General features: G+C 51.9%; 1 protein-coding gene across 1 annotated transcript; it reads left to right on the forward strand.

Annotated features, from left to right (window-relative positions):
* The first annotated feature begins 1,522 nt into the window (after positions 1-1,522).
* SLC13A2 (solute carrier family 13 member 2) lies at positions 1,523-25,964 on the forward strand. The gene is made up of 12 exons (XM_025476412.3): positions 1,523-2,179; positions 17,192-17,320; positions 18,135-18,271; positions 18,383-18,582; positions 19,449-19,629; positions 19,747-19,869; positions 21,546-21,764; positions 21,998-22,086; positions 22,370-22,491; positions 23,827-23,988; positions 24,610-24,747; positions 25,260-25,964. The coding sequence occupies exons 1-12, from the start codon at positions 2,078-2,080 to the stop codon at positions 25,431-25,433; spliced, it is 1,776 nt and encodes a 591-aa protein (XP_025332197.1). The 5' UTR covers positions 1,523-2,077; the 3' UTR covers positions 25,434-25,964.
* The last annotated feature ends 391 nt before the right edge of the window (positions 25,965-26,355 follow it).

Genomic DNA, 26,355 nt, shown 5'->3' on the forward strand with positions numbered 1-26,355 from the left:
CAGCTGGGTAAACTGGGATACAGGCTACACACATACTGGATGTCTTCCTTCTGCAGGAGTCCCAGCCCTGCATCCCTTGGGGCTCCTCTCTAGCCTCAGGCCACAGAAGAGGCCACCCCTGAGTTGAGACAGAATTCAGGTATTGTCTTGAGTATCTGAAACCCTTTGTTTATATCCCTGTGCCTCCTGTGGCTCCTTGCCTTGCCCTAAGCAGGTGGCAGGTCGGCTGAGTAGGAGGGGAGGAGTCATAACCTGCACAGGGGTGTAGGGGCGGCCAGTCTGTCCTGTCTTACTGTAGCTTCCACCCGCCTGGCCCCACGACCCAACTCCATCCATAGCTCTCTGCTCTCCCTGCAGAGGACACTGGGGGGTCTCTCTCACACAGATCTCCCTGGCTCCAGGAGTATCTCGTTGGCATAGCAGCCCAGACCATGCTATTGCTCACCCCGGAAATGTGGTTATTGGCTCTCCATCCTACTTCCCACACACTCATACTCCAACCACAGAGAACCTTCTGTTCTTTAAACTCCACCACGGTTCCGCATCCTTGCCCAGGCTGCATTTCCATCCTGAAACACTCTCCAGGCACTCACCGATCATCAACAGAATCATGGAAATATGGATGGAGCTTCTCCTGTGTGTAGTATGGGGTGGGCAAGGGTGAGGGCACCAAGAGGCAGAGGCTCTGGGTAGACAGACAGACACCAGCAATTCCTTACAACCCACAACCTGCCCCCTCCAACACAAACACCTCTACCCTCAGGCCTTAGCTTGCTCCTCTCTCTGCTAGTGATCCTCCCTTCAGCATCTGGTGACCAAATTAGACTCAGCTTCCAAGGTTTAGCTCACATGCTACCTTCTCTGGGAGCCCTTGCCCCATGCTCCTCGTTCTCTCCTTTTACCTGGTGCCCTTAGGTGGGTTTAGACCTCCTCGGGGCACTCAGAAAGCATGTTTGAACTCTGGCTGGCTCTGTGTCCTGGGGCTTCAGTTGTCCTGGCTGTGAAACGGAATAGTTCCACCTAATTCTTAGCATGTTTATACAGAGTAAATGAAATAGTACACTAACCAACTTGTTACAAATGTTCAGTGTTACCAGCAGCATATTGATTTCTGCATCCTTAGCACTGAACACAGTGCTGAGTCTATACTTGGTGCCAAATGCTTGTTTGCTGACTGCGATGAGTGAAGGGATGGATGGACGATGTATGAATACAGAAATCTTTGCTGGTTTTGTATGGCAGCTTGGGGTAGGGGTGGGTGGGGAACCAGAAAGAACATTAAGAAACTAACCTTTAAAAAATAAAATAAAATAAAATAAAAATAAAAAAGAAACTAATCTTTATGATCAACATACCAGAGGTTGTCTAATTTATGCCTCCTAATGGGAAGATATTTCAGCAGAACAAGGAAGTAGTTATTCAGAGAGGTTTAGTCAATGGATCAACGTCACACAGTGAATAAGAGATAGTCAGGACCAGTAACTTTGACAATTTCCTTGATACTTGGAAGGAAGAGGAGGACTTGCTTCAAACTGGCTGCCTTCAATCTTAGACTGGAAACTCCTGGAGGGCCGAGTGTCTCTGGAGGCAGGGCTGCCTCTCTGGAACCAGTATGAACTGCTCCGTGGATAACTGGCTTCGGAGGAATAACAGGAAAGAAGGGAGACTGAGCTGAGGAGGGGGCCGGGGTCTTGCCCCGCAGAGGCCGGCGGTGGGGCTTCCCAGACACCCTGCCTTCCCAGCTCCTCCAGAGGCAGCCCTTCGCAGCCTCCATGCACAGAAGGAGTTAACTTTGGGCTTAACTTCTTGAAAGCACCTGAAACTTTTATTCCTTGATCTTTCCTGCTCCCTTTCTTTGCAAAGTCTTCCTGATCTTCACGCAGGTCCTTCCAGGTCCCTCCTCCTTACTCTCACCTCCTGGACTCCAAAACAGTTTGATTGCCAGGGTGGGTCAATGGTTAACACTCCACCAGCTTTATATAAGCTTGCCCTGGCTGGCCGCCTACCTGCTGCATCGTTCCTCCAGCTCCCTAGATCCCAGAGGCAGTGGCTTGAGCAACCCCCGTAGGTCCACACGATGGCCACCTGCTGGCAGGGCCTGTGGGCCTACCGCTCCTACCTGATTGTGCTACTCCTGCCCATTCTACTGCTGCCCCTGCCCATCCTCATCCCCACCAAGGTAAGCACTTGGGATTTGGCTCCAAAGGAGCGGGGGAAGGACAAGGGAGGACAGTCTGGATGAGGGCTGGGCATCCTTAGGACCAGCACAGTTTTCTCATCCCTCCATATCCTGGAAAGGAGGCTATGACCTCCTGGTCCTCCTGAGACTGGGGGTTAAGAGGTCGGTCACAGGGGGCTTTTGCTTGGCACCCAGGAGCAGCAGCCCAGTGTGAATTGCTTAGATGCATTAGAAATCTATGGCCTTGGGAGATAGGAAGCCAGTTCCATAGAGGGGGTGCAGGTGGAGGCAGCTGGGGTCATCAGCCTAACTGTGTGCTCACCCAGCCCTATGGGTTAGTATGGCATGAGCAGGGCTGACTGCCAGAGAGGAGTGGAAAGGGAGTAGGAGGAAGCTGGCTTCGTTTAAGCAGTTTGTGCTTTTAAGAGTGTAAACAGAATGAGGAAGAGCTCACTTTTGATCCCAAGGGCTAAGTCAGCTGAGGGAGAGGGGTGGGAATTGGACATCGGGACCCAGCCAGTGGGTACAACAGACACCATACCGTGGATGGAGGGAGAGGTGCCACAGCCTCCTGTCTCCCTCCACCAAGCAGCAGGAGCCATAGCTCTGGCTCCCATTTATTGGAGCCCCCACCCTATGCCCTGTACTGTGCACCCAGTAACCCCTCCTCTCATCTTTCCCCTTCCCCTGAAAGACCCATCCTCTCATCTTAAGAGGCAAGACTGACTGTCCCATTTTACAGATGGGAAAAGTGAGGTGAAGTCACTTACCCAAATCCCAAGGCAGATTCTGGTTTCATGGAGCTTGGTTATTATACACTTTTGTAAGCAAAAGAACATAAAATTATGGGGCCTTGGGAAGGGTCAGTTCAGGAGGAGGGTCTTGAAGCTCAGGCTTCGACATACAAATCCCTCTGGCAGGTCATACGGAGAGTGGCAAGGCCGGGGGTGTGGTCTAGCTCCAAAGCTCTATCTTCTTTCTCCCCTGCTGCGGCCTCCTGAAGGCTGAGACTGAATGCTGGCCTGGCCCCACCCCTATAGCCCCAGGACTGTCCATTGAGCCATTTCTTCTGTCACAGATAGGGAAATTGAGGCAGGCTTTTTGTCCATGCCATCCCAAAGGGGTGAGAGATTGGGGATGTAGTGGCATAGCTCCTGAGCCTCTGACACTTGGTAAGTGACAAGGCCTGGCTGATCTTTAAGAGGCCCCTCATCTCTGGCCAAAGCCAGTGACAGCTCTGTGTTGGGGACCCATCAGATGGGTTTTCAGACAGGTCGGGCCAAATGTGCCAACAGCAGGAGGAATGGACAGACAGGGACAATCATTCCCACTTTCCTCCTCAAGAAAGCACAGCCCAGAAAGATTCAGGAACTTGCCCAAGGTCACACAGGAAAGCCTGAGTCAGAAGGAGAAGCGGGCCTCCCAGCGGGAATGATAGGTGTCAGGAGCCCCTGTTTGCTCTGTGTCGCACCCAGCCCTGCTGCCTGCTTTGGCCTCACAGATGCTGCCGGCCCTGTCCTGCCTCCAGTATGGAGTCCAGCCCTTCCACTGAGGCCCTGGAAACCGGCTCCTCTCAAGGACTTTGCTCCCATAATCATCCCCTCTCCAGCCTCATTCATTTTTTCCTCTCCTCCTAATCTCTCCCATCAGCACACAAAACGTGCTGCAATCTCTCTCACGGAATAAACAAACCCACATTCCCTTCACAGAGGCTTGCTTTCTCTGTCTTTTTCAGGATGGAAGGCCTTAAAATCTGTCTGCATGATCTTTCCTTAAGACAGCTCCAGGGGTGCCTGGTGGCTCAGTGGTTAAGCATCTGCTTTGGGCTCAGGTCATGATCCTGGGTTCCTGGGATCGAGTCCCGCATCAGGTTCCCTGCAGCGAGCTCACTTCTCCCTCTCCCTATGTCTCTGCTTCTCTCTGTGTGTCTCTAATAAATGAATAAAACCTTAAAAAAAAAAAAAAAAAAAAAAAAAAGACAGCTCCAGTCTCCAAGATGCTTTACCTTCCAGCCCCAACTTCACCTCCTGGCTACTCTCTCCCCTGGCCACTTTTCCTGGCCCCCTCTCTGTCCCCACTCTCTTCCTAGATGACCTTCTGCTGTCTCCATGCTGACCACTCCCCAATCTTAACCCCAGCCCTAACCTCTAAACCCTAGTATTACCAAACTAGTACTGGACACTTGCTCCTGAATCTTCTCTTTATAAATAACACATGCTTCTACACTTGCACATCCAAAACAGAACGCTGCTTGCTCATCTTTTCCAGCTGGCTCTTCCTGCCATCTTACCAAGATGTGGCTCAGCTTTCTACTTCTGAGACATTCCTTTAAAAGAAAAAAAATTTTTTTTTTATTTTTAAGTAATCTCTACACTCAACATGGGGCTGGAACTCACAACCCCGAGATCAAGAATTGCAGGCTCTACGCACTGAGCCAGCCAGGCGCCTCTAGAGACATTCCTGATTCCTCTTTATCCTTCATTTCCGTGTGCACCAGTGGATCCAGCTGACTCAACATCTACAAAACACTCTCAATGGAACTGCTTGCCACTGCCTCCTAAGTGGGTCTAGGCTACCATCATTTCTCTCCTCTTCCTGTCCCTCCCCAGACCATTCTTCACCCAATCAATACCTCGTGGAAGCCCTTACACAGGCTTCTCATCAAACTTGAAATTAAACCCAAACCTCTTAGGGTAGCCAGGAGTCACCAGGGCTCTACCCCGGGAGACGCCACAGTCTCTAAAGCCTCATATCCTACTTCTCTCTCATCCACTCTTCTCCAGCCTCACCAGCTTTTTCTCTGTACTCCTCAAATTGCTCATCTCTCTGTCCAGAATGTTCTTTCCCAGATGACTGCTTCTCATTTCTTAGGCTTCAGCCTAAATCCACCTCCTCATAAAAAGCGTTCTCTGACCTCTGCCAGTCATCTGGCATTTGTCTAATACAAAACACTGTTGCTGTATTGAAAGGTCTTTCACTCTCTGAAATGATGTATTTGTTTAGTTTCTATTTATTCTCTGACTCCCTACACTAGAATGTAGGCTTCATGAAGGCGGAGACTTTGTCTTTTTCCCGCAGAATCTCTGGTACCTGGCACATAGTAGGTGCTCAACAAACATCTGTTGAATGAATGCATGCACGTGGACAAAGAGGACCCTGTGTTGAGTCCCAGCTGTCTGTAGTGAACCCCCACGTTTACCTCCATGCCCCCAGCTCCTGAAATGGGAAGGGAGAGCCCCAGACAGGGCTCAGACTGAGCATTGGATATTTTTTATGTGCTAGTTCTTGTGCCAAGCACTTCAAAGTACTAACCCATTTATTTCTCACAATAACCTCTGAGTTACTGTGAGAGCACTACTATTATCTCATTTTACAGACATATAAATTGAGGCCCAGAGTAGTAAAGTAATTTGTCTAAAGTCCCAGCTAGAGAAAGACGAAGTCCAAATTGGAACCTGGCCTTGGGGTCTCTGCTCAAGGCTGTCCAGGTGCATTCCAGGGTTGTGACCCCATTGTGAGTCACCTCTTGAGCCATCTACCCTCACATCCATCCAGGCATCAGCTGGTCCTCCCACTGTGGTGAGGTCAGAGATGTCTCTTGAGCTCCTGCTCTGTGCTAGGGAGTCACTGAAAAGGAGCACATGGTTCTGTGTGTTTACACAGAGGTAGAGCCAGAAGGCTGAGGAGCTCAGAAGAGGGAGGAAATTCTTCCAACTGAGTCAGGGGAGACTCCAAAGCAGGTAGCGTTTGAGTTGGGCCTTGAAGGCTGAATGAGATGCCAATAGTCAGAGACATCCGTAGATGACACGCTGGGTGAAGGCAAAGGAGCAACAGTGTAAGAGCTGGAATTATAGGGTGCATTCCAGGAATAGCAACAGAATCCTTGAAATGCTCTGGTGGTCCCAGGGGATGAGGGACAGTAGGGCCTGAGGGCTCTTCACTGCTTCCCCAATTCTGCAACCAGACAGCAAAGAAGCACTATCAGTGTGCTCCAAACCTTACACTCATTCATTCATTCACCCACGTGGTCACCCATCAGGGAACACGTACTATGTCAAAGGGGCTGTTCAGGTGCAGGGGGGCAGGGCTGGAAAGAAGCATATGCTGGGAAAACCGTATGGCAGCCTGTGACTATGGCTTAGGGACAGGCTGCTCTAGATGGGGTAGTCAGGGAAGGCTTCCCAGAGTAATGATATTTACCCTAGGACCTGAATGGCAAGTAAGAGGCAGCCAAGCACAGTTCTGGGCTTAAGAGTTGTCTAGGCAGCACACGCAGTGCAAAGGCCCAAGGCCAGGAATGAATTTGGCAAGGTGCAGGCTTAAATGAGGCCAGCGTGGCATGGGGAACCGAGTGAAGAAAAGGTGGGATAAATTCAGTTAGAGAGACAGGGGGAGGTCAGCCCATGCTGTCAGCCCTGCAAAGCCAGGGGAAGGAGTGAAGATTTTTAGGATCAAAAATGCAAGTGTTCCCTCACCCCACCATCCCCATCCCAACCCCAGGACCTGATGGGACCATCTGTAAAAACAGTCTCCTAGCAGCACAATGTTTGCCAGGACAGAGCTTAGCTAAAATCCATATTGTATTTACAGAATTTCTTAATCTGAGTCAGCTGCACTCCTAGAATATAAGAACCATACATTGTATACCTTCTTTAAAATCTGTGTAATGAAAATACCCTGACCCAAAGCTATTCCTGAACCCCAGAGACGGAACAGGACTCAGATGATTCACTGTGTTCAGCATGAAGACTGAACATGGAATCTGGACTTCAGTTCTGGGGTCCACCTCCATCTTTTGAGACTTCCTGGCTCTTGGTCAAGAAGGCAGAGTCCAGGGAACAACACAGGGATATTAAATTCAGAGAGAGGGACACCTGGGTGGCTCAGTGGTTAAGTGTCTGGCTTCAGTTCAGGGCGTGATACTGGAGTCCCGGGATCGAGTCCCACATCGGGATCCCTGCATGGAGCCTGCTTCTCCCTCTGCCTATGTCTCTGCCTCTCTCTCTCTCTGTGTCTCTTATGAATAAATAAATAAAATATTTAAAATAAATAAATAAATCTTTAAAAAATAAAAAATAAAGTCAGAGAGATGTAGGTCCAAATCTACTCTACAGTGTGTACAGCTGTGTGACCTCACCAACCCTCTCCTCTCTAAGGGGCTGCATGAAGATAAAATAAGAGAACCTGTGTGCATAGAGCCCTGGTGCCCAGGGCTCGGTATGCAGTGGTTCCCTGCGCCCTCTGCCTCTCGTCTGAATTCCTAGCCCCTGGAAAACACAACTAGCCCCGGGCACTGCCTGGACACCTGACTTCTTTTCCAGAGATGACTTCCGTTCATATGAGCTATTGCCCTGACCAGGAGGCCTCAGTATCCCCATTTGTGAATCAGGAAGGTGAGGTGCAGCCGGTCCCCCTCACGAGAGCAGCGAGGTATAGTCCCTAAGTGTCGCCACCACCTGGAGACAGGTTTTCTGGCCTCTAGGGGGCCTGGGAGTAGGATGTGAAGGACCCAGCCTCCAGGGCCAGGGGGATCCCTGGAGGAGAGAGAAGTTTCCCCAGTTTGGACTTTGTTCTCAAATGATCAAATTATGTCCATGCCTGTCAGCACCTGCTAGGGGAAGGTCAGGAATGGGAAAGCAATCCCAAGCACCTGGCTGGCTCAGTCAGTAGAAGATGAGATTCTTGATCTCAGGGTTGTGAATTCAAGCAACGTGTTGGCTGTGGAGCCTACGTAAGAAAAAAAAATGAAAAAGGAACCTATGCAGGGGTGCCTGGGTAGCTCAGTTGGTGAAGCAACTGCCTTTGGCTCAGGTCATGATCCTGGCGTCCTGGGATGGAGCCTGACTCAGGCTCCCTATTCAGCGGGGAGCCTGCTTCTCACTCTCCCTCTTCCAGTCCCCCTGCTTGTGCTCATTCTCTCTCTCTCTCACTCTCTCTTTCTCTCTCTCTCTCTCTTTCGAATAAATAGGGAATGAGAAAGCAGTAGAATCTTCAACAGTCCAGTTTCCTGGATAGAACCCAGCAGCAAAGCCTGGTCTGTTGTAGGGATTGAACCCAAAGAGTGTGAAAATGCTTTGCTCATAGTCACTGCTGCCTGTTTTGCCCTTCAGGAGACACAGGCAGACCTGGCCCCGGTCCAAACTGTGAGTTCAGGACTCTTCCCCAGACATCTGTCTTCTCTGACACTCAGAAACCCATTGTTTCCCTTTGGCCTCTAAGTACAGAAGATGATACAACAAATTCATTCACGTTATGGTGCAGAAATAAACAAAGGATCTCCTGAAAGAGATCAGGCAAAGCATAGGAAGGGAGTCAGCCACCACCACTTGCTTTTAGCAGAGCCTCAAAGGTGGGCGGAGGTCGGAATGCTCTGGAGCCGGAAAGGGGAGGCTTCAGGTGCGCCCTGGCTGGAGGCTGTTGCCAGGGGGGCTGGAGGGGCTCCGAGAAGACGGCCATCCCGAGTGGTTGGTGAGGGATACATATTTGGCTTTCATTGGTCTAGAGTTAGAAGTGGGGGTAGAGAGAGGGGGCAAAAATGAGGAAAGCTGGCAGTCATTGAGCAAATCCAGACTGGGCCAAATGCTGTAGAGGTTGTGGTTTCGCTACCCAGACTGGTTCCTGCAGAGACTATAGAAAATATTTTTATACATGGACTGGCCATTGCTCCCTTTGCATATTCAGTCTTCTGAAAAGATTAGGTATTTAGGAGCCTATTATTCCTGGAAAGAATATCACACACCCCAGCCTACTTTGCACCTCCTTCCCCAAGTCCCTTCAGCCCGCCTCCTCTCTTTATGGTCCCTACCATCTAGACACCCAGGGCAGGCACCTGGCGGTGTTCTCCCACTCCTCCTATCCAAGCCATCAGCCGTCACCCAAACCCTGTCTTCTCCTAACATCTCTGGAGTCTGTCCTTCCTTCTCTACTACCATGACCTGCTCTGAGCCCCTGACATCCGCCCATTGGACACGCAGCACGACCTTGTATGGTCTTCTGGGGCCTCCCGACCTCCCATCTCCTGTCTTCCAATTCACTGGCTACAGTGTAGCAGGTGTAAGCTCCCTATTTCATGTTTATTTTTATTTTTTTTTTAATTTTTATTTATTTATGATAGTCACACAGAGAGAGAGAGAGAGAGGCAGAGACATAGGCAGAGGGAGAAGCAGGCTCCATGCACCGGGAGCCTGATGTGGGATTTGATCCCGGGTCTCCAGGATCACACCCTGGGCCAAAGGCAGGCGCTAAACCGCTGCGCCACCCAGGGATCCCTATTTTCATGTTTAGATGAAGTATTTGTTTAATTACATGGCACACTCACATTGTATGAAATTTGACAGTATGAAAGAGTGAAATGGAGGGGTCCTCCTCCCACCCTCCACCCTCATGCCCGTCCAGAGGGCAGTCTCATGGGCCAGCATGGTGGATATCCTCCAGAGCAGGGACTCTTCATCCTTGGGAATTTGTGGGGAAAATTCAGGAGATCTGTGAACTTGGATGGAAAAAACCCTATATTTTATCATCAACAACCTCTAAGAAAATTTAGTACTTCCTAACTAAGAAAATTTAGTACTTCCTTCTGTTATGAATGTAGATAACAAGCCACAATAGCATTAACCATATCTTTGGCTTTGCCACCAATAAAAACCACAGATATTATCACATTCATTAGTGCTGTTGCAGGTACCTTGAAATACTGTTTGTGTTCATCATGACTGCAATTACAGTAACCATTAGCCAGTGAAGTTCTTACTAGCTAAGAAGGAGTAACATATATCATTATCTCGCCTATTTTTCATATTTTAACAACTGCATATTAATATAATTAGTTTCCTTTATAATTCTATGTATTTTTCTATGTATTTAAAAACATTATTCTAAGGAGTTGGAAGGCCTTATCAGGCTGCCAAGGGACCCTGGTACAGAAACCCTGAATCAGAGATTTTTCCCATGTACATACAAACACTCGTGCACATATTTTTTAAAATCACATAGGTGGGACATCTGGGTGGCTCAGTGGTTGAGAATCTGCCTTCGGCTCAGGGCGTGATCCCAGAGTCCCAGGATCGAGTCCCATATCGGACTCCTTGCATGGAGCCCGCTTCTCCTGTCTTTGCCTCTCTCTCTGCCTTTCTCTGTGTATCTCATGAATAAATAAAATCTTATAAATAAATAAATAAAATCACATAGGATAAGGGGCACCTGGGTGGTTCAGTCAGTTAAGGTCTGACTCTTGGTTTCAGCTCAGGTCATGATCTCAGTGTTGTGAGATGGAGGCCTAGGTTGGCTCCACGCTCAGTAGGGAGTCTGCTCCTCCCTCTCCCTCTGCTTGTGCTCTCTCACTCACTCTCTTTCTCTCTCAAATAAATAAATAAAGTCTTTTTAAAAATCCCATAGAGTAGCATTAATGTAACCTTACTGTTATCACTCTCTCTAAAAATCCTTTAGGGGCCTCACTTTTCACTACTGTCTTCCAGATAAAGTTCTAGATCTCCACCAGGGAAGACAAGGTCTTTTCCAAGCATTACACCCCTCCAAGAATGCATCAAAAAGATCCCTTATGCTTCTTTCTGTTCCCTCTCTATTCACTCCCTTACCTCAACACCTTTTGCCCACCCACCCATCAAACTCCTATTCATTCCTCAGCACCTATTGAGGGTCCCCTCTGGAAGTCATCCTCAGCCTAGGCAGATGGAGGCTCAGCGAAGGGCTTCTTCTCCTGTGGGGTCCCACTCTGGCCTCACCTTTGCCATGGTTCTTGGCAGGCTGCCACCCAGTATCTCACCTCATTCCCAGAGCCAGTAGTGCTCACCGCCAGCAGCATCTCTACTTACCAGGGCATAGGGGCAGTGGGAAGGACTCACTGTGTGCCAAGCCATCCCCCACCCCTGGGTTAACCTTCAATCACCAGAAGGAATAAGTCATGATACCTCTGAGACTACAGACATATTTGAGCCATGGGCTGCTCCGTGCCTGTCATGCGTAAAGGCCATGATGCCCGCAGGTCGTACACCTTGCCCACACCCTGGGTCCAGAGTCTGCCCAAGAGTCTCTGGCACTTTCGTCTCCACATATGCCTTGTGAATCCACCCTGGTTCCCCAGGAGCCCAGGAGCACGTTCGTCTCCCAACACCAACCCTACCATCTGCTCACTGCCATCCTCTGTCCTTTATGACATATTCACATCCTTTATCCTTATAACAACCCAGGGAGGCAGGTGTTTCTTTCATTCCCACTTGTAGATAAGAAAACTACAAAAAGGAGATAAATGTGTGTACAGCTGGAAATGATCACTATTGCTGACAAGAAATAGTCTGAGAGAGATGAAGTAACTTTCTCAAGGACACAGCCATAAAGCCAGGCCTGGGCACATAGATTTTCTGACCTCTGACCTTTGTTTCCTATTACAAAAGAAGCAAGCTGCCAACTTCAGGCTTTGGAAACCCTCTGAGCATCTATCTCTTCTGTCCACTGCTGGCTTTGCAGGGTAGCCTGCCCACCATGACCCTAGGGGCCAGCCTACATGGGGGCACTCAGAGTCCCAAAGGGCCGGAGCTGGGCCTGACTCATGTCTATATCCCTAGTGCCTAGTGCTCTCTCATTCATGTATTCAGAGTGTCACCTCCATAAAGATACCTGATGGGATGGGCCGAAACAGACTTGAGCCTAGCTCCCTAAAGAGTACAGTATGATGAAAAAGTTGATGTTCACCAAGAAATCCATGAAATACAGTGTTTAATGATAGCATATGATGAGTGCTATGCAGAAGAGGTACAGGGGTTTTGAAATGGGGAATATAACCAAGCCTGGAACCCATGAAGGATTCACTGAAAAGGGAATCCTTGAGTTGAGTAGACATCAACTGGGTGAAGTGGGAAGAGAGGAAATTATGAGCAAAGGCCCTGTGGCTGGGAGGAGGCTGGTGTATTTGAGGAACTGGAAGAGGGCTAGTGTGGCTGGAGCAGAGAGCAAGGAGAGGCTTGAATCAGCCTCGAACTTCTCCTGAGAGCAATGGGATCCTCTGAAGGGATTTGATCTGTTTTGAGGTGAGTGCGTCCGTCCGTGTTGGAGGATTGAGGTGGATTAAATAGATTTGTGACTCAAGATCACTTTGCCTGCAGCAAGAAGAGATTTCAGGGACAAGAGAGGAAGAGAGGTGAATGAGGAGGTGTTATAGAGGTCTTGGTGACAGATGCTGGGGCTTGGACGAGGCGGGTGACTGAGAACTGGAGAGAAGTCAATGGGGGTATTTGAGGCACAGAACGAACAGGACTGCAGACCTGGAGTGGAGAGACTATTTGTCGAATGAGTGCCTGATGAACAGTTCAGAGGCCCAGGGCTTGCTCCCAAGGGGCTCCCCATAGCAGGGACTTCCTGGGGGTTGAATTCAATGGGCGTCCAAACAAGATGCTTCCTGGGTGTGTCACAAGTGGGGAGAGGAGGATTTCTCATCCAGGCCAGCACCAGCCAAAGAGCCAGGGCTCAGGCATGGAGGTGAAGAGACTCTCTCTGTCCTCAGAAGCCCATAAATGGATACTGAGGAGAAGAGCCAAATCTGTCAGAGATGGGGAACACTTCCCTTGCCGGCCTGGGCAAGGGGGAGGCAGTGACAGAGGGAGAAAGAAGCACTGGCTGCCAGGAAAAAACTCATTCTTGCTGTTATCTGAGCTCCAGGAGGGCCACCGCAGACAGCAGTGCAGGCAATGCATATGAGGTTGGTGTGTGCAGTTGTGCAGTGCCAGCAGCCCAGAGGATCGGCCAGTGGCCAGAGCATAAGCCCACATGGTCCCATACCATATAAGCTGCCAGTTGAGCCTGGCCAGCCCAGGTCCCTTCCCTGCCCCCTCCCCCCCAGCCCCCGCAGTGGCAGTAGGGAGAAACACTGCCCCCTGGAGATATGAGGAGGAAATGAGAGAGAACATAGGTCAGGCACCCACCAAACTATGCATGCCTGACCTCTCTGTCTATTCCTCGCTCTGACTCACGCTGCCTTGCTCAGGCCTTGTAGAGACCCCTGCTCCCACTCAGAGAGAAATTTCACTTGGAGATGGACCTAGAAGCTTAGAAAGTTCCCAAGGTGATTCGGGGAAGCCACAATAGTTAGTGCTAGATCATTTTTTTCTTTCCCTTCACCTTAGGGCAGGGATATAACTGGAGCCCAAAGGTGCAAGAGCACTTGGCCGTGAGGGCCCCAAACAGACCGGGCTGGGCCACTCGCTGCTGACAAAACCCAAAGGCAGAGAGAGGTGGTGGTGAAACAAGAAAAGGATTTATTTCAGTGAGGCCAGCACTGGGAAGACAGGGGATGAGTATCTCGAGGACTGTTTCCAAAGTGCTGAGAATATGTCCAGGTTTATATAAGAAAGAGTGGGCCACAGGAAAGGTCTTGCAGGTAGGCAGGAAAGGTAAGGTTAATAACCATCTTGGGGTCAATCACGAAGGTTCTTGTGGCTGTCAGGGCAGTCCCTATTGCTTGGGGGAGTAGTTACGGTTCCCATCACGAGATGCTTTTTGGGCATCTTTTGCCTGAGATGATAAATAAGCTGGAAAGTGGCACAGTTGGTTGATCATCTGATTCTGTTTCAGCTCAGGTCATGGAATCAAGCCCTGCACTGAGCCACCCATTGAGCTCCACGCTCAGCACAGAGTCTGCTTGGGATTCTCTCTCCCTCTGCCTCTGTCCCTGCCCTCCACCCATGTGCTCATTCTCTCTCTCAATAAATAAATAATTTTTTTTAAAAAAAGGAAGAACTTAATCAATTTGACTTAATCAAATTAGAATGTACAGACTGAGGTCAAAATGGAGGTAGCTGAAAATCTCATTCAGGGATTTTTTTTTTTCTTTAAGATTTATTTATTTATTCTAGAGAGAGAGAGCACAAGAGGAAGGGGCAAGGTGAAAGGGACACTACGTGGAGCCCAACCTGGGGCTCAATCTCAGGACCATGAGATCACGACCTGAGCCAAAACCAAGAGTCGGATGCCTAACCAACTGTGTCACCCAGGTGCCCCTCGTTTGGGGACTCTAACTCATTTCTGAGCTATGAAGCTTCTGCCTGTCTGGTGAAGACTATGGGCCCTTCTCAAAATAGTGCTTTAAAATGCACAAAATAGGGCAGCCGGGGTGGCTCAGCAGTTTAGCACCGCCTTCAGCCCAGTGCATGATCCTGGAGACCCGGGATCGAGTCCCACGTCAGGCTCCCTGCATGGAGCCTGCTTCTCCCTCTGCCTGTGTCTCTGCCTCTCTCTCTCTGTGTCTCTCATGACTAAACAAATAAAATCTTTAAAAAATAAATAAATAAAATGCACAAAATAAAATGTATGGGATTACAAAAGAAACCAGTTACTTTGAAATACAGTAATAAAAATTTGAAAAAGCAAATTACCATTGGGAATTATAGGTGATTATGAATGAATTAAATAAGATCTAGTGTTGGTATAACTACCATAATTTCAAAACTAGGGATGGATAGAGACAATACTTCGAGATACATTTTGAGATAACGGCAACAACTGATCTGTGCACGTATCTGATGGCTGACAGTCACCATCAAGGGCCTTGGGACTAGGGATGCATGGGTGGCTCAGCAGTGGAGCGTCTGCCTTCAGCTCAGGTTGTGATCCCGGGATCCCGGGATCGAGTCCCACATCGGGCTCCTTGCAGGGCGCCTCCTTCTCCTTCTGTCTATGTGTCTGCCTGTTTCTCTCTGTGTATCTCATGAATAAATAAAAATCTTTAAAAGGGGGGGAGGGCTTGGGACCAAATCACCTGTAGTACCATTAGCAGCAGCATGGCTTTGTTGCCTATGTTTAGACCCTTAGATGTTAGCACAGAGATGAAACAGTCTTCCCTCAAATTCCTTGGAATTCCACGCCCCAGTTAAGAACCCTATGACCCAGGAAGAACAGGTCAGCAAGTTATGCTAGAACGGGACAGGACTGCCCAGAAGGGGAGGCTGGAGACACAGGGCCAGGGCCATCAGGGCCACGGGAGGCTCCTGGATGGGACTTTGAAACTGGTTTTGGGTTTGATCCAAAGACAGACAGACGACGAGGAGGAGAGGGACTCAGGAAAGTTGTAGAGGGGTAGGGGAGCCATCGATGGCACATGCACCAGAGCTCACAGGGGAATTTCAATTATTACCAGCTCTCTCTGGAACACAGGAATGGGGTCTCAGAAGGGAAGGAACTCACCCCGAGCTTGGTGGCAGGAAGTGGCAGGCCCCAGGGAAGACAGTCATGTGTGAATTCTGAGCCTTGGCCCATCTCCATGCACCCCACAAGTCACAGCGTACCTGAGGCTGGAGGACACCCCACAACTGTGAGGGATGGAGCTCAGGGGAGAGAGAGAAAGCTGAAGCTCAAAAACCAAATGGCCTGGCTTCTTCACTTGCTAACATGTGCCGCTGAGACATTCACTTCATTTGTTTGTGCCTTTGTTTCTGCATCTGCGGAATGGGAACAGTGGTCATTACCTTGGGACAATCACCTGAAGCATGAAGGGCCCAAAGCCTGGCACGGATTAGCCCTCGGGACACTTCTGCTATCCTTAGCAGTGCTTTCTCCTTGAATCAGCAGTGACCATGCACCCCGGCCCCCTCCTTGTCTCTGACCCAAGAATTCCAGGGGAGTTGTGGGGGGAGGGGCAATGCCAGGGTCCAGAGCCGCTGGCCTGCCCTTAGTCCCCGGGGAGGATGAATAACTGGGCCGGCAGTACTTGCAGGTGAGGAAGCTGTGGAGAACAGCAGCTTCAGCAGAACCAGCCTCCCGCTGAGGGGAAGGAGGGGTGGGTCTCTGGGCGAAGGTCAAGGTGGCCCCACCCCCAGGGCCCAAGAGTTCTCATCCAGGGTGAGGAGGGGTGGTGGAAGTTTCACGATGAGAAGGTGAGCCTGGCATCAGGCTGACCTGGCTCTACAGCGGGGCTGCACAGGCTGCATGCTGTTCCACTTCAGGGGTGCCCTTCCCCTAGAAGACCTGGGAAACGCCCTCGGAGCTCTGCAGTCTAGAGGCTTTGCCTGTGTTCCATCCTGGCTCTGACACACCCCAGTTCTGTGACCTTGAGCAAGCCACTTAGCCTCTCCAAGCTCATCTAGAACCTGGAACACACCCACCTGAAAACACCCAGCTCCTAAAAGCTAATGATTCTCCTACCCTCTCCTTCCGGTGGCCCCGTGACACAGGAGGCTGACTCTCTGACTTCCATTTCTGCTCCAGGTCCCCTCCTAGACTCGAGGACCCTGCAGAAGAAAGGAGAGCTTCTAGCACCCAGACTTGAAAGACTAGGACTCAGGGTTTACTCCCCAATTCCCTGCCCAACTTGGGGCTGGGGAGGAACCTTTCACATATTCTGTAAATGTGTATGGAAGCTCCTGGAACTGTGTGATGCAGTGGTCATGCCAGGCTTGCTGGGAAGGAGATCTCCCACTATTCCAAAACTTCCCAGTGGTTCATTCATTCAGGGATTTGCCTTGAAGCCTGCAGGGTCCTGAGCTCCAAGCACCCAGATGCTGTGCTTGGAGTGACTGACTCTGTCCTCATGAAGCTCACCTTCTAAGAGGGGAAACGAATGATAATAACATTGCCATACGGATTCTTGCAGGCTCTGACAAAGCCAGGGAAGGCCAGGGTGCCGTTCAGGAGTCCATACTGGCCACACCCCAGTCTCATCTAGATGAGCCCCCATCTCATCTAGGAGATCCTCACTTTGGCCCCCTGCAGTCTCCTCGGGCTGAGTGGGGCCTGATACCCGACTCTAGACTCTCCGGTCCCTCCAGTGTGGCTGGATTATAACGTTTGGCCTCCCAAGCTCAAAGACAAGGCGATGAGTACCTTGCTTTGTTTTTTATTTCCGTTTTGCGGTGAGACCTTGGACTTAAAAATCAAAGACTGTGAGTTTCACAGGCTGTCCCTACACTGTTACAAATGGCCTGTTTTCTCTGGGGGCAGGAGGTGACATGACTCTGGAACACCAGGCCTACCCTTCCAACAGCTCTGCTACTCCCCTCCCACCCACAGGAAGCCTACTGTGCCTACTCCATCATCCTCATGGCACTCTTCTGGTGCACCGAGGCTCTGCCTCTGCCTGTCACTGCCCTCTTCCCCATCATCCTGTACCCCATGATGGGCATAATGGATGCCTCTGAGGTAAGCCTCCCCTTTCACAAGAGGAATGGCTTCTCCTATGGAGGGAGTCTGCCCTAAAACACTGGTGATGGAGGAAGTCTCATCACAGGGCAGAGCACACAGAAGAGGAGTCCTTGCCTCTGCTTAACAGGTCAGGGAGCACTAAGTGAGGAGTCAGCTAGAAGAGGACCGGGGAGGGGGTGGGTGAGGGTGCATTCTAGAAATGCTGAGTGCATGGTTGGTGTTGAGAGGTCATTCAAAGTGGAACAGGTGTAAGCCAGGGAGGTAGAAAGGCCTGGTGACCCAAGAAAAGGGGCCTTGAAAGTCAGCTAAGGAACTTGTATTCCCCTGGGTCAATGGCTTTGAGACATGAGCGTGCATGTTTCAGGATCACCTGCAGGGCTGGCTGAAACACAGACGGCTCAGCCCTACCCCCAGAGTTTCTGATGCCATAGATCTGGGGCAGGGCCTGAGCATTTCGTTACTAGCAAGTTCCAGGTCGGAGATGATGCCAGCTTATGGACCACACTTTGTGAACCACTGCTGTAGTTTCTAGAACCTGCGCTAAATTCTCTCCCAGTCAATGGCTTGCAACATGACTGGAATCAGGCTAGATTATCTCCCACTCATTCCTGAGGGGAGAAAGAAGGAGTTTGGCAGGCAGAGAGGGACCTGGTTAATTTTAAATGGAACATAATCCAAAGACCATTTCCACTTGATTCTGAGAGCCCAGGAGACCAACCTGTGTTTGTGGGAATGTCACTGACTGTAGCCTTATAAGCCCAGGGACATGGGGGAGACCCCTTTCTGCCTCTTAGCTGTCCCTGCCTGCCAGGTCTGCATCGAATACTTTAAGGACAGCAACATCCTGTTCGTCGGGGGGCTGCTGATGGCCATTGCCGTGGAGCACTGGAATCTGCACAAACGCATTGCTCTCCGTGTGCTCCTCATCATTGGGGTGCGGCCTGCCCTGTGAGTTCCCACAAACCGGACCAGAGAACCTGGAACGGGTGGTGTGCTGGGGATCTGGTCCCTGAAGGGATGCCAGAACACCAACCAGTGTGTCCATCTGTCTGTCCCTAGACTGCTTTTGGGCTTCATGTTGGTCACAGCCTTCCTGTCCATGTGGATTAGCAACACAGCCACCACAGCCATGATGGTGCCCATCGCACATGCCGTTCTGGAGCAGCTCCACAATACAAGCAAGGATGTAGAGGAGGGCAGCGACAACCCCACCTTTGAACTCCAAGAAGGGAGTCCCCAGAAGGATGTGACCAAACTTGGTGAGAAAGATGAAGCCCGCCCCTGCCCTGCCCCAACCCCCAACTCCTGGGGAGGGTCTGAAGTGATGTCCATGACCAGGGGTGGTCATCTTGGAGCCTTCGGGGAAACAGAGGGGAGGCACGTGGTGACCAACTTGTCCTGGTTTGTCCAAGGCTGTCTCTAGTTTTAAAATGAAAAGTCCAGGCAGCCCCGGTGGCGCAGTGGTTTAGCGCTGCCTGCAGCCGGGGGTATGATCCTGGAGACCCGGGATCGAGTCCCACGGCAGGCTTCCTGCATGGAGCCTGCTTCTCCCTCTGCCTGTGTCTCTGCATCTCTCGCTCTCTCTGAATGAATAAATAAATAAATCTTTAAAAATAAATAAATAAAATAAAATAAAATAAAATAAAGTAAAATGAAAAGTCCCAGGCACCTGGGTGGCTCAGTGGCCGGGTGTCTGCCTTTGGCTCAGGTTGTGATCCCGGGGTCCTGGGATCAAGTCCTGCATCAGGCTCCCCACAGCGAGCCTGCTTCTCTCTCTGCCTCTCTCTGTGTGTCTGACATGAATAAATAAAATCTTTTAAAAAAAAAAAAAGAAAGAAAAGAAAAGAAAAAATAAAATAAAATAAAATAAAATGAAAAGTCCCGTGTTCTGAGAATCCCTCGAATGCCCGGCAAAACAAGATGCTGGGTCACCTGGGGAGGCAGAAAGCTGGAGTCTGGGTGTGCTGTAAGGGATGCAGCCACTGCACACCCTCTGCTGCCCTCACCCCTAGCCCAGATGGAGGCTGCTCACTGCCAAGGCACCCTCAGAGGCTGTGGAACTCCAGCCATGCTCCCTGGAAGTGGTCCTGTGGGCACCCTCCACCTGAGCTCTCCTTTTTCCCAGATAACGGGCAGGCCCACCCTGCCCTGCCTGCTTCTTCAGAGTCAACGGTGTGGCAGAAGAGGGAGCAGCTCCGCTTTAGCCAGGGCATGAGCCTGTGCGTGTGCTACTCGGCCAGCATCGGGGGCATCGCCACACTCACTGGCACTACACCTAACCTGGTGCTGCAAGGCCAGGTCAACGCGTGAGTGCCTGGGGGCAGAGGCTGGGGGAGGGGGTCTGCACTCTCACTGGGAGGTGGACTGGGCTGGATGGCCACCAGGCAACTACATGCAACAGCCCAGCCCTCATCTCCCTTCAGGCTCTTCCCCCAAAATGGCAACGTGGTGAACTTTGCCTCCTGGTTTGGCTTTGCCTTCCCCACCATGGCCATCTTGCTGCTGCTCTCCTGGCTGTGGCTGCAGATCCTCTTCCTGGGGTTCAAGTAAGTGGTGGAGGACGTGAGAGAAGCCCAGGGGCTTGCCCTTACCCTCTGGGAGGTTCCAGTTGAGTAAGCAGGGAGCCACTGCGGGAGAGGATATCATCACCGTCCTCTTGAGGCCTCTCCCTCGTTAGGTCTCTTGTGCCCGTGGCCCCCCATTTGAGGGATTTACTGGGTGGAGAGTATTAGCAGAGGGCAAACTGAGGTTCCAAGAGTGGGATACAACCATATTTGTCAATGCTCACATTGCAAACTGGGCCTCCTGATGCCAGGCCAGATCCATTCCATCATGCTCCACGGTCCTCTGGTAAATGCTTAAGGAGCACACACAGTGAGCATGGTCAGTTACAGAAGCATTTGTTGTGCTCTTACTGTGCATCTGGCCCTGTACCAGGCACTGAGGATCCTAGAGAATGTGAGGCATGGGCTCTGTCCTTGGAGTGCACCTTCTAATGGGCGACGGTCAGGTGGAGGCCGCGTCAGAGGAAAGCCCGGGTGCCGTGGAGATCCCAGAAGGCCCCCGGAGGACATGATGCCTGAGCTGAATCTTGTAGAACTCAGCCAGGTAGAGAACAGAGTAAAGGCATTCCAGGGAGCAGGAACAGCTTATCCAAAGGTGCAGAGGCACGAAAGAGCATGTGTGTGGGGAAAGTAGTTCTGTTGGTTGAAACGTAAAGAGCTTGTGTGCCACATAAAGGGCTTGGACCTAGTCCTCGAGGTCAAGAGTAGTAAATAGGTTTTCTTCTTGCTTCCAACCCTGGATTGCTGATAGTGACTAGAGGTCTGAGTTGAAAGATCTTGTGAGCCCTTGCTAGAGGCTAAGTTGGGATTGAGTCTGGAATTGACTGGTGATGTCTACTACCAGGACAGGCTGAGATCAGTGATAAGAGTGGAATTGTGGTAGGAGTTCTCTGCCCCTTCCTGCCCACGTGGGGGCAGGGGTGGAGATGGAAGGGGGGACACTGAAAGTTTTTTAAGTATTGTTGCTGTACTTTGGAAAACTCTTTGGGTGGGTGCAAGGCAGCTGGATCAAGGCTGGTGGCTGGTACAAGGCTAGGTGGTAGTCAAAGGGACCTGCATGTGCAAGGCACCATGGGAGATTCAAAGATGTGTGAGATATGGTCTTTGTCATTGAGGAACTCAAAGTCCATCAGAGGAGTTGAGATTTGCCCCAGTGAAAAGTTAAAAGTCAACCTAAGTTAAGCAAGGGGTATGCGGAAGCGGGTGACAGTCTCCTGTGCCTCTAAGAATGATGTGGGTGGGGCTTGGGCAGGCAGGGGATGCCCAGAAGCAGGTAGGAGAGGGAGGGGAGGATTTCCTGAAAGGTTCCTGGAGGAGGGGGGTGGTGAGTTGGGACCAGAAGGAGTCGTGGGGTCCAGGCCTCTAGGTCCTCCTCGCTCTGGGCGAGGGAGGGCTTAACACAAGAGAATCTCTTGGGGGAGAGGGGGTCAATCCAGAGAAGGCTGCCCCTGGAGCCCCAGCCTTGCCTCTGCTGAATAAGGATATGACCCCTTGAAAGTCTTCTGCTCTTCTTCCAGAACCTTGGGGGGGGAGGGTGCAGGGCCAGGGCCTTCATGTGGCAGCCTTGAGTGGCCTTGGGATATCACTGGTGCTGAGAGGCACTTGCTCCCCTGCCTGGTGTGGGGCCCTCAGAAGCTGCCCCACCCCTCTGCCAATAGCTTCCGGAAGAACTTCGGCTTTGGGGGACAGGCGAAGGAAAGAGAGCAGGCAGCCTTCCACGTCATCCAAACAGAACACAAGCGACTGGGCCCCATGACCTTCGCAGAAAAGGCTGTCTCTGTCCTCTTTATCATCTTGGTGGTGCTATGGTTCACCCGGGAGCCAGGCTTTTTCCTTGGCTGGGGCAACCTGGCTTTTCCCGACAAGGATGGAAACAGGTGAGCATTCTTGGGGAAAGGGGGAATACTTCTGGGGCTCGCCTGGCTAACGGAGGAGGGACATGAGCAGGGCCCTGGTACTGCACAGGAGGTAACACAGTGGGGAGGACTTGCTGGGAGAGCTTGGCACCTCTGGGGTGGGGGGGGTGGGGAGGCTCCTCTCCACTGCCCTTCCACCCTATGACCCAAGCAGCCCTAAGTCACTAAGCCTGCCCTCCTCGCCCTGCCCGCAGCATGGCATCCGATGGGACAGTGGCCATCTTCATTGGAATAATTCTGTTCTTGGTGCCCTCCAAGATCCCAGGGCTGACTCAGGATCCAAGTAAGAACCCGGACTGGGACAGGGAAGGGCCTCTGGGCAGCTCCTGCCTTCCAGCATGGAATGTGCCTTCAACCACACTTGACAGGAATAATAAAAACCCAGAGAGGTTGAGAGGACTTGCCAAGGGTTCAGGGACCCAGGGACCAAGTAAGGATGCTACAGAACTGGGGGCCCCTCTCTCACATGTGTTAAGCTCTGATAGAGACCCGTAGAGAGACCCAAGTGGAGGGGAGGAAAAACCTGGTAGCTCTTGGTGACCCATCCTCCTCTGCTTGGGAAACAGACAAACCAGGGAGGCTGAAGGCCCCTCCTGCCCTCCTCAACTGGAAGACTGTGAATGAGAAGATGCCCTGGAATATTGTGCTCCTGCTGGGTGGTGGCTTTGCCCTGGCCAAGGGCAGCGAGGTGAGAAACCCCTGCCCCCTCCCCAGCCTGTTGGAGGGACACCCTATGGCAAGGAAAGAGGCCCCCTGCTTCTATCCCACACAGGGGATCCCCACTTAGGAGCCTCCTGATGGGGACGCCTGAGTGGCTCAGTGATTGAGCATCTGCCTTTGGCTCAGGTCATGATCCTGGGATCCTGCTTCTCCCTCTGCCTGTGTCTCCGCCTCTCTCTCTCTCTCTCTCTCTCTCTCTCTCTCTGTGTGTGTCTCTTATGAATAAATAAGTAAAATCTTTAAAAACAATTTTTTAAAAGGCGCCTCCTGGTGGGCAGAGCCTTTGCAGCAGCTGGAGAGACAGGTTAGTGCCCCATCTAAGGGAGGGAGGACACAAGCCATAAGGACCTCTGCGTGTTAGGGTTCTCAAAGCCAAAGGGAAGGCAGGCTTCTCTGGTGGGCAAGGACTGTTTTCAGTGACCACTCCACCTCACCCCACTCCACCCGCCTCACCCTCAGCCAGATGGAGACTGCAATAGCTTTAGCACCAGGGAGTAGCTAGTATGGGGTGGATGAGTTGGCCCGCCGAGGCCACCAGGAGGCGCCATGGTCACACCCAGCCAGGCTATGGGGACCAGGGCATCATTCCCCAGAGGTTCCATCCAAGAGGGAAATCCCTGAATCTGCCTGCGAGCCTCATCCACTGTCCAGATAGGAAGCAGCTTCCCTGGGTCAGGGATCAGTGCCAGGGACTCCTGGATCTGAAGCTAGTTCATCATCAAGTATTCACTGACTGTGCCAAGCACTGTGCCTGGTGCTGGGTGGGCAGCTTTATATGAGATAAAGTCCCGGCGCCCTGGGACTCACAGTCCGGCATTACACATGTGGATGGAGAAAGACCTTGGAACCCTCATGACCCTGTGGACTGTCCCCCATCTCCTGTCGGCCTCTTCCCCAGCCTCTACCAAGCACCCTTCCCCCTTCTCTCTCCTGGCCAATCTGCTGGGTTGGAGGAGGCAGGGAGAGGGCAAAGGATGGCCAAGGAGCTCCCAAGAGTGGTCGGGAGAACAGGAGTAAATGGAGTTAAAGTCTTTACTCCCACCAAGCCCCAGGCTTCTGAAGAAGGCCCTTTGGCCCCATCTCCTAGCCTCTCATCTGACTTCTCATCACACCCAAATGTGCTTCAAAATCATTAGAGGGGCCTCTTGGTTCTGGCTGGATCTCATCTTCTTTCCCAAGCAGACCTGATGCTGAAGACTCTAGAGAGGTATAGGCTGGAGCAGGACCCTCCCAGAGCCCCAGCAGGGAACCCTGGAGCCCTAGGAACCCCAACCTCTCACACACTATCTTCCTCTACCTACAGAAATCAGGACTGTCTGAGTGGCTGGGGGACAAGCTGACCCCACTACAGAATGTGCCATCTCCCGCCATTGCCTTCATCCTCTGCCTCCTGATTGCTACTTTCACTGAGTGTACCAGCAATGTGGCCACCACCACACTTTTCCTGCCCATTCTGGCCTCCATGGTGAGCTGGTCCTGCAGACACACTTCCAGGCAGCCCACCTGCCCACTCCATGCAGGGGCCCCGCCTGCAGCCCATCTGCACCCCCTCTCACTTCTGGGAGAAGACCCCTAGCTTCCACCCTTCCCCAGACTCTTCAGCGCCTTAGGCCCCAAGGCCCTCTCACCCCTGACTCAATCCATCCCTGGTGATGTCACCCCTTGAGTATCCTGAGGGCCTCATCGGTGGCCTCACCCACCTCCCTGGACCAGCCCCCGTTCTGGTCAGTCCTGAGGTGACAGGTTGAAATTATTCCCTGGAGCGTCCCCAGCCCCTTCCTCCCCTGGCGCGCGTTCCCGCAGCCTTTGATGACACCCTGGAGCCCCTTTGAGATCCGTTTTATGGGCCCCTCCCCTCACCACGCCCTGCTGGTCAGGGCTGCACCCTCATCCCCTCCAGAGAGGTCAAGGGGCCCTTCCCGGGTCACCCAGTGCCTTCTGGCAGAAGTGGTGGGTTCGTGGCCAGAGTGTATGTTGTTGGAGGGGAAGTTGTCCTCTAGAGAGGGGGAGTGGGAGAATTGGGGGGCATGTCTTCCTCTCTGGGCTGGGGACTGAGATCAGTTCTGCCCGCTGTCTCCCCATTCAGGCTCAGGCCATCTGTCTCCACCCTCTGTATGTCATGCTTCCCTGCACGCTGGCCGCCTCCTTGGCCTTCATGCTGCCTGTGGCCACCCCACCCAATGCCATCGTTTTCTCTTTTGGGGGCCTCAAAGTGTCTGATATGGTGAGTAGCAGTGGGGCTTGAATGCTTCAGTGCCCCTCCTTGCTCCATCCTTCGTTTCTGGTGGCCCACAGAGTAGCTTCGAGCCACTGAGGCTCTCAGAGTTAAGAATGAACCCTGTTGGGGGCGAGGGGTACAGTGGAAGAGGTGATCACACTGTGATCCCCAGTGGGAGCGTCTTCAGACCCTGCCAACACCAGGCCACGTGAGAGAGAAGGGAGTGGGTAAGGAATTTAGGGAAGGCTCCAAGGCACTAGGCACCCACCACCAGGGAGGTGGACTCAGGGGGAACAAAGCCTGAGGCCCTGAGAGCTCACTAGGGCTCTCATCCCCTTAGTGCTGGGATGAAAAGCCAGGGGCGGGGGCACTGCCCAGTGCTGCAGGTCAGACCGTGGGAAGACTTCTCAGGGAGAGTTTTGCTAGTAAGAGAGCTCCTGAGTGCTGGTGAACCCCTAAAGGGTAGGTTCTGGCCCAGCTCTGCCACTGGTCACTCAAACTAGCTCTCCTTATACCAGGCCCGGACAGGATTCCTGCTCAACATCATTGGGGTGCTAGTCATCACGCTGGCCATCAACAGCTGGAGCTTCCCCATCTTCAACCTGCACACTTTCCCCTCCTGGGCTTACTCCAACACCACAACCAACTGCATGGCCATCCAGACGAACATCACCACGACACCTAGCCCCTAGACCAGCGCATGATCTGGCCAAGACCAGGAAGACTCACCTGTTCGTATCCCTTTGAGCCAGGAGGGGACACCCAGGCTTCAAGCCAAACATTGAGAGAAAGGAACCTATATATAGAACCTTGTATGTGTGTCTGTAAGGAGTGTGCTCAATCCTGCATTTCTGAGATGTGTGTGTGTGTGTGTGCGCGCGCGTGTGTGTGTGTGTGGCGTGTCATGTAGCTTGAGGATGCCTGAGAGGGTGTTTCTTGTGTGTGCACATGCTCCTCAGTGTGTGTGCTTGGCAGTGGACATATGTGAGTTCACAGACCATACAACATGCCCCCTCTAGCACTCCGGGTCCTTGTCTCCCCAGCTTGGTGGCTGACCAGACCCCTTTGCACTGTATTTATTGAAACTCGGGGTTGGGTAGCCCGGGGAGCAGGGCCTATGAGGAGTTGCTGGTGGGACCAGCCCAGCTACTGAAGTCTCCCCAGCTTCTCAGGTTTGAGGGGAGAGATAGAATATTAGCCACATTAAACGATTTTTAAGTAGAGTCTCGGCTGGTTTTTCATGGCACTTTCCAGGGCAGGTCCACAATATGGTTCAGACCCCAGGTCGGGGAATATGATGGGAGGGGACTTGGCCTCTGTCCTGTATGGTGACCCCCTTGGCACCTCTCCCACCCAAGGGAGAAGGTAATGGCCAGGAACCCCCGCCAAGGCCGATTGGAGTGGGCGCAGCCACCCAGGAAAGCAGCACTGACATCACCGGCCCCAGCTAATTGGGAGCTGCCAGTCCCTGCGTGTCTTTGGGAAAACCGGCCTCCCGTTCCCAGAGCACTCCCTGGGCATTTACATAAAACCCTTTGCCTCTGCCAATTCCTTGCCACCACCGACCCTTCCTCCAGCTTGAAAAACCAGTCCCACCAGACCAGGGAAGGCAGA

This window comes from Canis lupus, chromosome 9 (assembly GCF_003254725.2).
Source record: "Canis lupus dingo isolate Sandy chromosome 9, ASM325472v2, whole genome shotgun sequence".
NCBI lineage: Eukaryota > Metazoa > Chordata > Mammalia > Carnivora > Canidae > Canis > Canis lupus.